General features: G+C 47.1%; 1 protein-coding gene across 1 annotated transcript in view; it reads left to right on the top strand.

The window, feature by feature from the left end:
• Positions 1-13,952, top strand: part of LOC139410908 (PDZ and LIM domain protein 2-like) — a 60,634-nt gene that overhangs the window by 30,988 nt on the left and 15,694 nt on the right. The window contains exons 5-6 of the mRNA XM_071156566.1: positions 79-230; positions 6,142-6,211. Of these exons, the coding sequence (XP_071012667.1) occupies positions 79-230; positions 6,142-6,211 (222 nt within the window). The remainder of the gene's footprint in view (positions 1-78; positions 231-6,141; positions 6,212-13,952) is intronic.

The following is a 13,952-nucleotide window of genomic DNA, read 5'->3' as shown; positions in this document are numbered from 1 at the left end:
TTAGAAGTTTGTCACAGTTTTGTGTGGATAAATACATTAAATTGATCATGCAGACTGTCACGCCCTGTTCTGTTGTAGGAGGCGGTGCTGGTGAGTCGAGATGAGAACCAGAACTACAGAGGGTACTCCATCTCCAGCCCAGCCTCTCTGTCACCTGGACTCTACTCCCCAGAGGCCCCGTCCAGTCCTGAGGGAAAGAGAGAGAGGCTCACATCCACCGGCACCAAGAGGTACCCTACAGCATCCACCAGCACCACAATCTGACCTCCCTCTAAAGGACCAAGAGATGCATGTGTTGCTTGAGAATAGAAGAGTGAATACCTGAATGGATAGTCAGTGATAGTAGGTTTCCACAGTTATCCAGGTGCTTTTAAATAAGTTGGAGATGGGGGTAGGGTAGACTACTAGAGCATCCACTTATTGTAAGTGCTCCTTTGAGTCCCACACAGGACCAGAGTGAATAGGTACAAGAGTAACTGGCAGAAAATGGAGCCATGGGATTGTGTGGTAGTAACAAAGGATGTGCACAGCATATCACATTCCCCTCTGTTAATTCACAGCAACAAAGGGCCAGGCTGTGGAACATTCACCACTCTGCTCTGCTCTGTCTGTAGGCCTAGCTTCTATTCTCCTGAGTCACTTTGTAGGTCACAGTTCAAACCTGATTTTGCTCTGGGTCAATTGAATGCCTGACAAACTACCCAACGCCGTGGCATCTTCCCCCTCTCTCCAAAAGAAATCCTGCGACTACTGAGGTCCGGCCCCCGACAACCTTCCTGCTCGACTTCATCCCCTCCTCCATTCTCCAGACCATCTCTGGAGACCTTCTCCCATTCCTCCCTCTGACTTCATAATAGCCTGAGCTGCTCCCCCACTCAAGAAACCAACACTTGACTCCACTGATATCAAAAACTACTGACCGGTATCCCTTCTTTCCAAAACACTTGAGCAGGCTGTCTCTGACCAACTCTCTCACTATGTCTCCAAGACTTATCTTCTTGACCCTAATCAAGATGTGTCACTCAACTAAGACTGCTCTTTTCTGTGTCATGGACCCTCTCCGCAATGCCAAAAGTGAACCTACTCTGTTCTCATCCCCCTAGATCTATCTGCTGCCTTCAACACGGTGAACCATCAGATCCTCCTCTCCACCCTCTCAGGGCTGGGCGTCTCAGGCTCTGCACACTCTTTGATTGCATCCTACCTGGCAGGCCCGCTCCTACCAGGTGATGTGGAGAGGATCTGTGTCTGCACCAAGTACTCCAACTACTGGTGTCCCCCAGGGCTCGGTTCCAGGCCCTCTCGTCTTCTCTCTATACATAGTCACTCGGCACCGTCATATCCTCACATGGTGTCTCCTATCATTGCTATGCGGATTACAATCAACTACTTTTCTCCTTCCTCCCTTCTGACCCAGGTGGAAACATACATCTCTGCGTGCCTGGCAGATATCTGAACTTGTATGTCGGCCCACCACCTCAAGCTCAACCTCGACAAGACAGAGCGGCTCTTCCGCCCGGGGAAGGCCTGCCCGCTCCAAGACCTCTCCATCATGTTTGACACCTCCACGGTGTCCCCCTCCTAGAGTGCAAAGAACCTTGGCGTGACGCTGAACAACACCCTGTCGTTCTCATCAAAAATCAAAGCATTGACTTGCACCTGCAAGTTCATTCTCTACAACATCAGTGGAGTACGACCCTACCTCACACAGGAAGCGATGCAGGTCCTATTCTAGGCACTTGTCATCTCCTGTCTGGACTACTGCAACATGCTGTTCGCTGGGCTCCACACTTGTGTCATCAAACCCCTGCAACTTATCCAGAATGCTGCAGCCCGCCTGGTGTTCAACATTCCCAAGTTCTCCCATGTCACCCTGATCTTCCGCACACTCCACTGGCTTCCAGTCGAAGCTTGCATTTACTACTAGACCATAGTACTTGCCCATGGAGCAGCAAGAGGAACTGCCCCTCCCCATCTTCAGACTGTGCTCACACCCTACACCCCAACCCGGTGACCTCACCCATTACAACCAGCATGTCCAGGGATACAACCTCTCTTATCATCACCCAGTGCGTGGGCTTACCTCCACTGTACACGCACCCCACCATACCCCTGTCTGCGCATTATGCCCTGAATATATTCTACCATGCCCAGTAATCTGCTCCTTTTATTCTTTGTCCCCAACGCTCTAGGCGACCAGTTTTGATAGCCTTTAGCCGCACCCTCATACTACTCCTCCTCTTTTCCGCGGGTGATGTGGAGGTAAACCCAGGCCCTGCATGTCCCCAGGCACCCTCATTTGTTGACTTCTGTGATTGAAAAAGCCTTGGTTTCATGCATGTCAACATCAGAAGCCTCCTCCCTAAGTTTGTTTTACTCACTGCTTTAGGACACTCTGCTAACCCTGATGTCCTTGCCGTGTCTGAATCCTGGCTCAGGAAGGCCACCAAAAATTCTGAGATTTCCATACCCAACTATAACATTTTCCGTTAAGATAGAACTGCCAAAGGGGTAGGAGTTAGCCTGCAAAGTAATGTCATACTTTCCAGGTCCATACCCAAACAGTTCAAACTACTAATTTTAAAAATTACTCTCTCCAGAAATAAGTCTCTCACTGTTGCCGCCTGCTACCGACCCCCCTCAGCTCCCAGCTGTGCCCTGGACACCATTTGTGAATTGATCGCCCCCCATCTAGCTTCAGAGTTTCTGTTAGGTGACCTAAACTGGGACATGCTTAACACCCCGGCAGTCCTACAATCTAAGCTAGATGCCCTCAATCTCACACAAATCATCAAGGAACCCACCAGGTACAACCCTAAATCTGTAAACAAGGGCACCCTCATAGACATCATCCTGACCAACTGGCCCTCCAAATACACCTCCGCTGTCTTCAACCAGGATCTCAGCGATCACTGCCTCATTGCCTGTATCCGCTACGGATCCGCAGTCAAACGACCACCCCTCATCACTGTCAAACGCTCCCTAAAACACTTCTGTGAGCAGGCCTTTCTAATCGACCTGGCCCGGGTATCCTGGAAGGATATTGACCTCATCCCGTCAGTTGAGGATGCCTGGTCATTCTTTAAAAGTAACTTCCTCACCATTTTAGATAAGCATGCTCCGTTCAAAAAATGCAGAACTAAGAACAGATATAGCCCTTGGTTCACTCCAGACCTGACTGCCCTCGACCAGTACAAAAACATAATGTGGCAGACTGCAATAGCATCGAATAGTCCCCGCGATATGCAACTGTTCAGGGAAGTCAGGAACCAATACACGCAGTCAGTCAGGAAAGCAAAGGTCAGCTTCTTCAGGCAGAAATTTGTATCCTGTAGCTCTAACTCCAAAAAGTTCTGGGACACTGTGAAGTCCATGCAGAACAAGAACACCTCCTCCCAGCTGCCCACTGCACTGAAGCTAGGTAACATGGTCACCACCGATAAATCCATGATTATCGAAAACTTCAACAAGCATTTCTCAACGGCTGGCCATGCCTTCCTCCTGGCTACTCCAACCTTGGCCAACAGCTCCGCCCCCCCCCCCGCCCCCCGCAGCTACTCGCCCAAGCCTCTCCAGGTTCTCCTTTACCCAAATCCAGATAGCTGATGTTCTGAAAGAGCTGCAAAACCTGGACCCGTACAAATAAGCTGGGCTTGACAATCTGGACCCTCTATTTCTGAAACTATCCGCCGCCATTGTCGCAACCCCTATTACCAGCCTGTTCAACCTCTTTCATATCGTCTGAGATCCCCAAGGATTGGAAAGCTGTCGCAGTCATCCCCCTCTTCAAAGGGGGAGACACCCTGGACCCAAACTGTTACAGACCTATATCCATCCTGCCCTGCCTATCTAAGGTCTTCGAAAGCCAAGTCAACAAACAGGTCACTGACCATCTCGAATCCCACCGTACCTTCTCCGCTGTGCAATCTGGTTTCCGAGCCGGTCACGGGTGCACCTCAGCCACGCTCAAAGTACTAAACGATATCATAACCGCCATCGATAAAAGACAGTACTGTGCAGCCGTCTTCATCGACCTTGCCAAGGCTTTCGACTCTGTCAATCACCATATTCTTATCGGCAGACTCAGTAGCCTCGGTTTTTCTGATGACTGCCTTCCCTGGTTCACCAACTACTTTGCAGACAGAGTTCAGTGTGTCAAATCGGAGGGCATGCTGTCCGGTCCTCTGGCAGTCTCTATGGGGGTGCCACAGGGTTCAATTCTCGGGCCGACTCTTTTCTTTGTATATGTCAATGATGTTGCTCTTGCTGCGGGCGATTCCCTGATCCACCTCTACGCAGACGACACCATTCTGTATACTTCCGGCCCGTCCTTGGACACTGCTATCTAACCTCCAAACGAGCTTCAATGCCATACAACACTCCTTCCGTGGCCTCCAACTGCTCTTAAACGCTAGTAAAACCAAATGCATGCTTTTCAACCGTTCGCTGCCTGCACCCGCACGCCCAACTAGCATCACCACCCTGGATGGTTCCGACCTAGAATATGTGGACATCTATAAGTACCTAGGTGTCTGGCTAGACTGTAAACTCTCCTTCCAGACTCATATCAAACATCTCCAATCTAAAATCAAATCTAGAGTCGGCTTTCTGTTCCGCAACAAAGCCTCCTTCACTCACGCCGCCAAACTTACCCTAGTAAAACTGACTATCCTACCGATCCTCGACTTCGGCGATGTCATCTACAAAATAGCTTCCAGCACTCTACTCAGCAAACTGGATGCAGTCTATCACAGTGCCGTCCGTTTTGTTACTAAAGCACCTTATACCACCCACCACTGCGACCTGTATGCTCTAGTCGGCTGGCCCTCTCTACATATTCGTCGCCAGACCCACTGGCTCAAGGTCATCTACAAGTCCATGCTAGGTAAAGCTCCGCCTTATCTCAGTTCACTGGTCACGATGGCAACACCCACCCGTAGCACGCGCTCCAGCAGGTGTATCTCACTGATCATCCCTAAAGCCAACACCTCATTTGGCCGCCTTTCTTTCCAGTTCTCTGCTGCCTGTGACTGGAACGAATTGCAAAGATTGCTGAAGTTGGAGACTTATCTCCCTCACCAACTTTAAACATCTGCTATCTGAGCAGCTAACCGATCGCTGCAGCTGTACATAGTCTATCGGTAAATAGCCCACCCAATTCTACCTATCTCATCCCCATACTGTTTTTATTTATTTACTTTTCTGCTCTTTTGCACACCAATATATCTACCTGTGCATGACCATCTGATCATTTATCACTCCAGTGTTAATCTGCAAAATTGTAATTATTCACCTACCTATTCATGCCTTTTGCACACAATGTATATCTGTTTTTTTTTGTTATTGACTTGTTAATTGTTTACTCCATGTGTAACTCTGTGTTGTCTGTTCACACTGCTAAGCTTTATCTTGGCCAGGTCGCAGTTGAAAATGAAAACTTGTTCACAACTAGCCTACCTGGTTAAATAAAGGTGAAATAAAAAAATAAAAAACGATCATTCCGTTCTGCCACCTCTGGTCTTTTGTCCCTCCACCCCCAATGGGAGGGCAGCGCCCGCTCAGCCCAGTCCAAGGTCTTCTCGGTCCTGGCACCCCAAAGTTGGAACCAGCTTCCCCCTGAAGTTAGGATATCAGAGTCCCTGCCCATTTTCTGAAAACCTGAAACCGTACCTCTTCAAATACCTTCTGAAATAATCCCAAAATACACATAAAAAGCCTTTTGTGAACACTCACACGTTACTTTTTCCCCCCTTACTGGCACTTTTATTGGGGAAAGATGTACTTTCTATCACTGTGATATATGTGAACACACCAACTGTAAGTCGCTCTGGGTAAGAGCGTCTGCTAAATGACTAGCATTTCAACGTAAAAACATTCTAGGGCTGTTCGACTATCCTTATCTATTCCTGTTCTACTAATCTTGAGACCTAGTAAATATGATCCCATGACCCTAAATACGCACAGTTTATAAATGAATATGAAAGGTAATGAGAAGTGTTATACCATGTTTATGTTATCCCTTTTTAAGCACTTTTTATTACATTTTGGTCAAGTGAAGTATTTCGATTGAGACCATTATGGTTATTTTGGATGAGATGGCAAACACCATTATCAGTGTAATCTTTCTCTGTCATTTCATAGCATCCAGCTGCGTTCGTGGTCTCCAGAAGAGAAGACATCGAGTCACAGACTGTCCAGACCACTGTCACAGGTAGGTCTGTCTCATACTCAGGGACAAGGTCCCATAGCAGACCCTTTCCTTCCTATGTTATTTCAACGTACGTAACCCATCAGTGTAAACGTTGACCTCCAAAGAAATGCACAGCTTGATGATGGAAGTTTCCAAGGCCATTGTACGTTACAATGTAGACACTTTTTAAAGATCTGACATTACGTTGGAATACAATCTGGAAATGGTTTATTCAAATAGCAATGTAAGGAAGAGAATGATTAGCTCTCAGTAAAACAATAGACTTGACCTTTTAGTGGTTTGCTACAGTATATTAGACTCATTAGTGCAATATTCACTTGTCTCACTAGCAGTAAAATATGGGGTTGGGATATAAGCTGATTTCTTCATGAATTCACTCTGCTTATTTACTATTCCAGCAACTAAAAGAGGCGTCTGGAAAGTGAGCCAAAGGAGAGCGAATGTTGTGGGAAAGTTCATCATAAGATATTCCAGCTATGTATAACAGCCCCAGTCCCAAGCACAGGCCCTACAGAAGACACAACATGGGAGATGACAGAGCAGGAAAAACAGACACGACCTTTAATGGCTGGGAGACAGGGAATGGAATTCCATTCATTTTATAAGTTCTGTGAATATTTCTTGGAGCTAGATAAATATGGTCTCTTTGGCCTGGAAAATGAAGATTGAACTCAGCTCTTCATCTAAGGGGCAGATGACTTGAGCAGAGGCCACTCTGAAACTTCTGGTCTGATATGGGATATTCTCTTGAGTTATTTTAATGATGAGTCTGGTCCCATCGCTGCCAGCCAAGTAACTTGTACTGTTCAGTATACTCTAATGATCTCTCTGAGAGCACATAGCTGACAGATGTTACAATTATCATCACTATCAAGCTGTCTGTCAAAACTCCTTTGGGGGTCTGGTCAATCCTCTCCCCTTTGTGGTATGTCTGTCCTATTTCTAGAACAGGAGTTTTTGACTGGGAAATAAATCAGCTTATGTTGCAAGCTGCATTCCTTCAATTTCAGTCAAATTCAGTCACTCTATCTTACGTGATTTAAGAGTATTAGCTGTGCATGTTGACATACTCCAAAAGGTTGTGCTGAGCAGGGGAGGGTGCATGGATGCCTGTCTGTGCAGACATGAATCATGGATCACCGTGCAGAGCAGACCGTTCCTAAGGACATTGTTTTGTTATGAGATGTTCTTTGTGAACTTTTGAAGCTATGTATCACAGATGCCCCAGGCAGACTGGGGTGTCGACTATTAAGATCTATTTAGTTGTCTGAGATTTTTATCTGCAGCCTTTAATGAATGCACTGACTTACATGCTCCTCTGTCATTCGTGGCTCTCTGAGATGACCTTACATGTTTGTGGTATTTATGAAGGCAGGTGGGCCAAAGGGTCTAGAATCTTTACTCACAACTTTTTCGGACAATTTCAGGATAAGCTCACCCTTTTCCCTCATTCTTCACCTCAAGTTTGGAATCCATTTCCCCTCTCTCACCCCCTCTGGGAGCCATCACATTCCTTCTGTCTCACTCCAGTATCAACTTGTCCCCCCCCCCCTGTTTAACCAAATGTTTGGAGTCACACACTACCGTGTTTTTGAACTGAAGAGACATGACATGCTAGATACATGTTTTTGGTTGTTTGTCAGACCTGTACATGTAACACGTTAACAGTATTAGTGTCCTCTCCTTGCTGTGGTTTGACAGAGCTGACCTACTGTTTACAGACAGTACCCTGGGAGCCCTCAGTCACCACTTCACCCACTCCACCTCCAATGTGGCTTGGCTGGAGCCTGTCTTGTAGAGCTCTCTCTGTCCTCAAAGCCTGACAGCTTGCTGTTAACCAGGATCCACACTGGTGGATGAGGGGGGATTTTGGTGGGGCTTTTCCTCCAGTGGAGGCCTCTCTGGTCTGAAAGAGGAGACGAGCCTCCCACCCAGGATGTGGGATTAGTGAGTGGAGCCCTTTCAGTATGCTCGGTGGGTATACGGTTGGAAAGAGGATTGCCCTGCCTGCATGGACACACTGTGCTGTAGTGTTGTGCTGCTCTCGACTTGCTGGCAGGAACACTGCAGCCCTGTGAGCAGCGGGGCCTCCGCTCCCCTGACAAGGCCCTCTGTCCCGCCTGAGAGGTGCAGAGTACTGCTGTATCAGGTGATCAGCCACTCTGAAAAGCGTCTAAAAGGCTTTTCCACCCATGTTTTGGCTCTCCAAGTGAGGAAACTGGGATGTGCTGGATCGCCCATTTACCGGAGTGTTGGATATCCTGAGAAAATGCCCTGTACAATAGTGGCTCTGATGACAGGGCCTATGGGAGGCTGGTGTTGGCTTTCCCCAGCCTTACAAGGCCTGCCGTTGTGTGATGGGGCACTTGGGGAGCTCTAGGAGATGGGCAAAGAAGGTGGAGAGAGGCAGAGGGACACTTGGGACATGGGAGGGCCTCTGCCATTCCCAAACAATTCCCCAGAACCATCACTCCCCTCCCTTATACGATACAACCAGCTCCAGCACAGAGATACCCATTGTACCCGACCCAGAAACCCACACTGGAACGATGAGGAGACTGAGCAGAGTTGACAGCATCATACGTCACTCATGCACAATGGATTCAGAACATAGAGCACAGTAGCTGTGTATAGGCCCATATTCAGCCACCATTACTGATGACAATAGCCTTCCATTGAGCTAGATAATGGGCTTGATAAAGATATCAAATGTACAGTTATGTTAATGCACAAAAAAGCTTAATTTTGTTTTGGGTTGGATGATTCATTAGCCTGGCTTCCAAATTGATGGGTGGAGATAATTTCCATGTATTGAAATACAGAACATGGAAAGTTGTTCCTGCAATCTAAGTATCTTATTTTGTCATGGCGCATGACTGCTTTTGCCCTGTGCTAGCTACTAGCTAGCCAATCTGCTGGACCAGCACACCATGACAAAAGGAAGAGGCCAGCCTACTAAAGACGACAGTTGGATCAGGTCCCGGATTCCTCCCAGGATACCCTGAGCCAAGCCTGGAGCTGTTGAGTTGGCCCCGCTGCTGGCCACCTCCAAGAATCAGTAGGAAGCAGCATGTCTGTTCATAACATCAAGTGACCACAACAGCATCCCTGTTGGGACGAGCCAGGCCAAAACCAAGCTTCTTTTTCAGAAGACATGGCTCGTCATTGGGCCATTAGGGGCAGGATCACCGGTCTGGGTTTCCAGTTCTACACTCTGCGGTTCCTGAGGGTAGCCTTGGTGGGCTGCCTCATCCTGTGTCAGGGACGGGATGGTTACTGTATAAACCATCATACTGGGGGATGGCCAACTGCACTGTGACACTCACCATGTTCCCCACTAAACTCTTTATCCAGGGGAGGACAACCCCTGCATCCTCCCATCCCATCCCTCCATCTATCTGTCTATCCCTCCTTCCATCCATACTGTACGTCCCGATGGGCAGACAGGCTCGCAGCAGCCCAGCCTTCACACAAGCCACTGGTTTCACCCCAGTCTATTTTGGGGGGTGTGGCAGGTTGGAGTGCAAAGTTGTGGTTGTTGCTGTGGAGCAGAGAGATGGCGGCTTGGCATACAGCAGTAGGAATGTCACTAGATGTTGTTCAAGTCCAAGGTTTTTACTTGAAATGGCTCTCTCTGCTTTCTTTAGCCTGAGATAAAAATATTCAGAAAGCGCTCTTCCAGATCAACGTCTTAAAATATACCTTTGCCTTCAATCAGTCTCCCCTCTCCTCCTTGCTGTCTCCCCCAGTCTCCCTGCTCTTCCTCCCCACCACCATATCCAAACAGATTGAGAAGACATCGCCGGGACTGATGTGCTATTTCAGGTCTGACATGAGCAGAGCTGCTGTCTGGCTTGGCAGGCCTGGGGTGTGCTGTCTGACGGGCAGGCTAAAGCTAGTGTGGGGGTGGTGGAGGCAGGAGAGTGGAGTACGAGGGAGGGGGATGTTTTCTCTTCTCCACAGAGTGAGGGCTGTGAGCTGACAGAGCCAGGCCTTTTCACGTGGGCTCTGGCCACTCTGCCCATTGAGCCAGGGTCCATTGTGGCCCCTCGGCAGGCAGCATGCCTCTCCACATCCCCACTGATTGATCAGCACCGTTGTTTTTCTTTCCCCTGAAGTGGAAAAGTTAACTGGGACACTTCTGATTCCCCCTGTCTGCCTCCCAGGCCCCTGGGCTGGGCTCACTCTCCACCGAGCCGGGGACGATGCAGGCCCCACTCGCTTTATGGGGGGATTTTGGCCAGGAGAGATGGACCTTTTTATTAGTTGGTGCGGTTTGCTCAGGCGTTCAAATGGTATGTGAACATTCCGTAAGTTGTTGTCAAGGTAACCGTGTGGATAACTGCCCCTTGCTCCAGCAGAAACTGACACGTCAGCATATATTCTCTAGTTTACGCAGGATATCACCTTGAATTTGGGATAAGGGTTGTCATGGATCCATTTGTTTGTCATAAATCATAATTGTTTGTCTGGTAAAAGTGTCCCTCCAGGTACAAATGTAAAGCACAACGTTGCTGTAGTCAGATACTGTAAATGTCCATCCAGTTGAATACTAGCCATGGGATTAATGAGTAAACGGAAGAAATATTGATTTATGAAGATTGCTCCAAATTCTCCACTCATTAAAATAGGTTATTTTAGAAGTAATGGGATATAGAACAATATGAACATTTCTTCAACTAAAACATTCAGTGGAATCTCCCAATACATGAGCAGAATTCTGTTTTTCCAAGTCTTAAATTGGTATGTGCATCTTGTTTTTTTTTCTTCAGTGTCATTCACTCTCATTGTTATGCAGTGTACAATTAGTTTTTTTGCCCTCATCAATCTACACACAATACCCCATAATGACAAAGCAAAAAAATGGAAATATAACATTTACATAAGTATTCAGACCCTTCACTCAGGACTTTGTCGAAGCACCTTTTGCAGCGATTACAGCCTCATGTCTTCTTGGGTATGACGCTACAAGCTTGGCACACCTGTATTTGGGAAGTTTCTCCCATTCTTCTCTGCAGATACTCTCAATCTCTGTCAGGTTGGATGGTGTCACTGCCCAGCTATTTTCAGGTCTCTCCAGAGATGTTCGATCAGGTTCAAGTCCAGGCTCTGTCTGGGCCATTCAAGGACGTTCAGAGACTGGTCCGAAGCCACTCCTGTGTTGTCTTGGCTGTGTGCTTAGGGTTGTTGGAAGGTGAACCTTTGCCCCAGTCTGAGGTCCTCAGCGCTTGGAGCAGGTTTTCATCAAGGATCTCTGTACTTTGCTCCATTCATCTTTCCCTCAATCCTGACTAGTCTCCCAGTCCTGACTAGTCTCCCAGTCATCCCCACAACATGATCCTGCCACCACCATGCTTCACTATAGGGATGGAGCCAGGTTTCCTCCAGATGTGATGCTTGGCATTCAGGCCAAATCTTGGTTTCATCAGACCAGAGAATCTTGTTTCTCATGGTCTGAGAGTCCTTTAGGTGCGTTTTGGAAACTCCAATGGAGGGGCTTCCATCTGGCCACTACCAGATGGAATGCTGCAGAGATGGTTGTCCTTCTGGAAGATTCTCCCATCTCCACAGAGGAATTCTGGAGCTCTGTCAGAGTGACAGAGACACCTTCCTGACCAAGGCCCTTTTCACCCGATTACTCAGTTTGGCCGGGCGGCCAGCTCTAGTAAGAGTCTTGGTGATTCCAAACTTCTTCCATTTAAGAATGATGGAGGACACTGTGTTCTTGGGGACCTTCAATGCTGCATAAACTTTTCTGTACCCTTCCCCAGATCTGTGCCTCGACTCAACTGTGGGACCTTCTATAGACAGGTGTGTGCCTTTCCAAATCATGTCCAATTGAATCTTCCACAGGTGGACTCCAATCAAGTTGTAGAAACATCTCAAGTATGACCAAAGGAAACAGGATGCACCTGAGCTCAAGTTTGAGTCTCGCAGCAAAGGGTCTGAATACTTCTATAAATAAGAATACTGAATACTTATATATTTCAGTATTTTGGGGGCAAAAAATAAAAAAAATAATTGTAACTTTGAATTTATGGGTGTAGATTGATGAGGATGTTTTTTTTATTTAATACATTTTAGAATAAGGCTGTAACATAACAAAATGTGGAAATAAGGGGTCTGAATACAAATGCACTGTATATGAAAGGGTGGATTCTGACGATCATTGATTGCCGATCATAAATTAAATGTCCAACGATTTAACAAAACCATAATGAGCTCCAGATGAGTTTGATATGCAGCTTCAGTTGGAGCCTTGTGGGGAATTTAATAGGGTTGAAAAATGTGTTGCTCATAGCTCCCTCCAAGGATAAATAAACTCTCTCTCGGCCTGCCTGGCATCGGTTTTCTCACTGTATCTGGGCCTGTTGGTGGCAGCCCGGCTGATGGCTGGGTGGACTGCTCCCCTTATGAGACCAGTTACAGTATATGAGACCACCTATGATCTCACCATAACATGAGTGGGCTTTGCCTAGAGACAAGAGTTTTAGGGGAGCTCAAGTTCTGTTTGTATGAGAAGCTAGCCACAAAGTTGGGGGTGAAGTTCCTATTTAAAGTAATCATCCCCATAAGGACTCTGACTATGATCTGAAATGCCCTTTCTTCCTCAGTCTAATGATGCTACTTTGCTGGTGGTAATGGAAAAACATACACTCCTACAGCTCACACAGTCTCTGCTAGAAAGTTTGTTTGCCCAGAGAGATTGCAGTGAATCACTCAGGTGGGTGTTAAGCTTTTGAGTCCATCAGCCTCTTAGACATGTTCTCATTGTGACTAAGCAGGGTCCTGTCAGAACCAATCATGTATATTTACCCTGAATTGCTGATGCTATGTATTGACCACTGAGAGACTTTGAAGCCACCATGGTGACCGTGATATTGGAATTGACACCCCACAGTGTCCGAGCACAGCCAGAGTCAACCAGAGTCGACCTCCTACTGAGACTCAATCAGTCCACCAGCACTCAGCAGTCAGCCCCCGCCATTATCACTAGGGAATGTCTGACTCTTAATGCATGTTATTATATGTAAACATTGAGTATTTGAATATTTCATCTTTATTTAACCAGGTAGGCTAGTTGAGAACAAGTTCTCATTTGCAACTGCGACCTGGCCAAGATAAAGCATAGCAATTCGACACATACAACAGAGTTACACATGAAATAAACAAAACATACAGTAGAACAACATTTTTAAGAAGTCTATATACAGTGAGTGCAAATGAGGTAGGTTAAGGCAGTAAATAGGCCATGGTGGCGAAGTAATTACAATAAAGCAATTAAACACTGGAATGGTAGATGTGCAGAAGATTAATGAGCAAGTAGAGATACTGGGGTGCAAAGGAGCAAGATAAATACAGTATGGGGATGAGGTAGGTAGATAGATGGGCTGTTTAGAGATGGGTTATGTGCAGTGATCTGTGAGCTGCTCTGACAGCTGGTGCTTCAAGCTAGTGAGGGAGATATGAGTCTCCAGCTCAAGAGATTTTTGCAGTTTGTTCCAGTCATTGGCAGCAGAGAACTGGAAGGAAAGACGAACAAAGGAGGAATTATCTTTGGGGGTGACCAGTGAGATATACCTGCTGGAGTGCATGCTACGAGTGGGAGCTGCTATGGTTACCAGTGAGCTGAGATAAGGCGGGGGTTTACCTAGCAGAGACTTGTAGATAACCTGTAGCCAGTGGGTTTGGCGACGAGTATGAAGCGAGGGCCAACCAACGAGAGCGTACAGGTCGCAAT

This window comes from Oncorhynchus clarkii, chromosome 6 (genome assembly GCF_045791955.1).
Source record: "Oncorhynchus clarkii lewisi isolate Uvic-CL-2024 chromosome 6, UVic_Ocla_1.0, whole genome shotgun sequence".
Lineage (NCBI taxonomy): Eukaryota > Metazoa > Chordata > Actinopteri > Salmoniformes > Salmonidae > Oncorhynchus > Oncorhynchus clarkii.
This window is presented reverse-complemented; position numbering and strand designations above follow the sequence as displayed.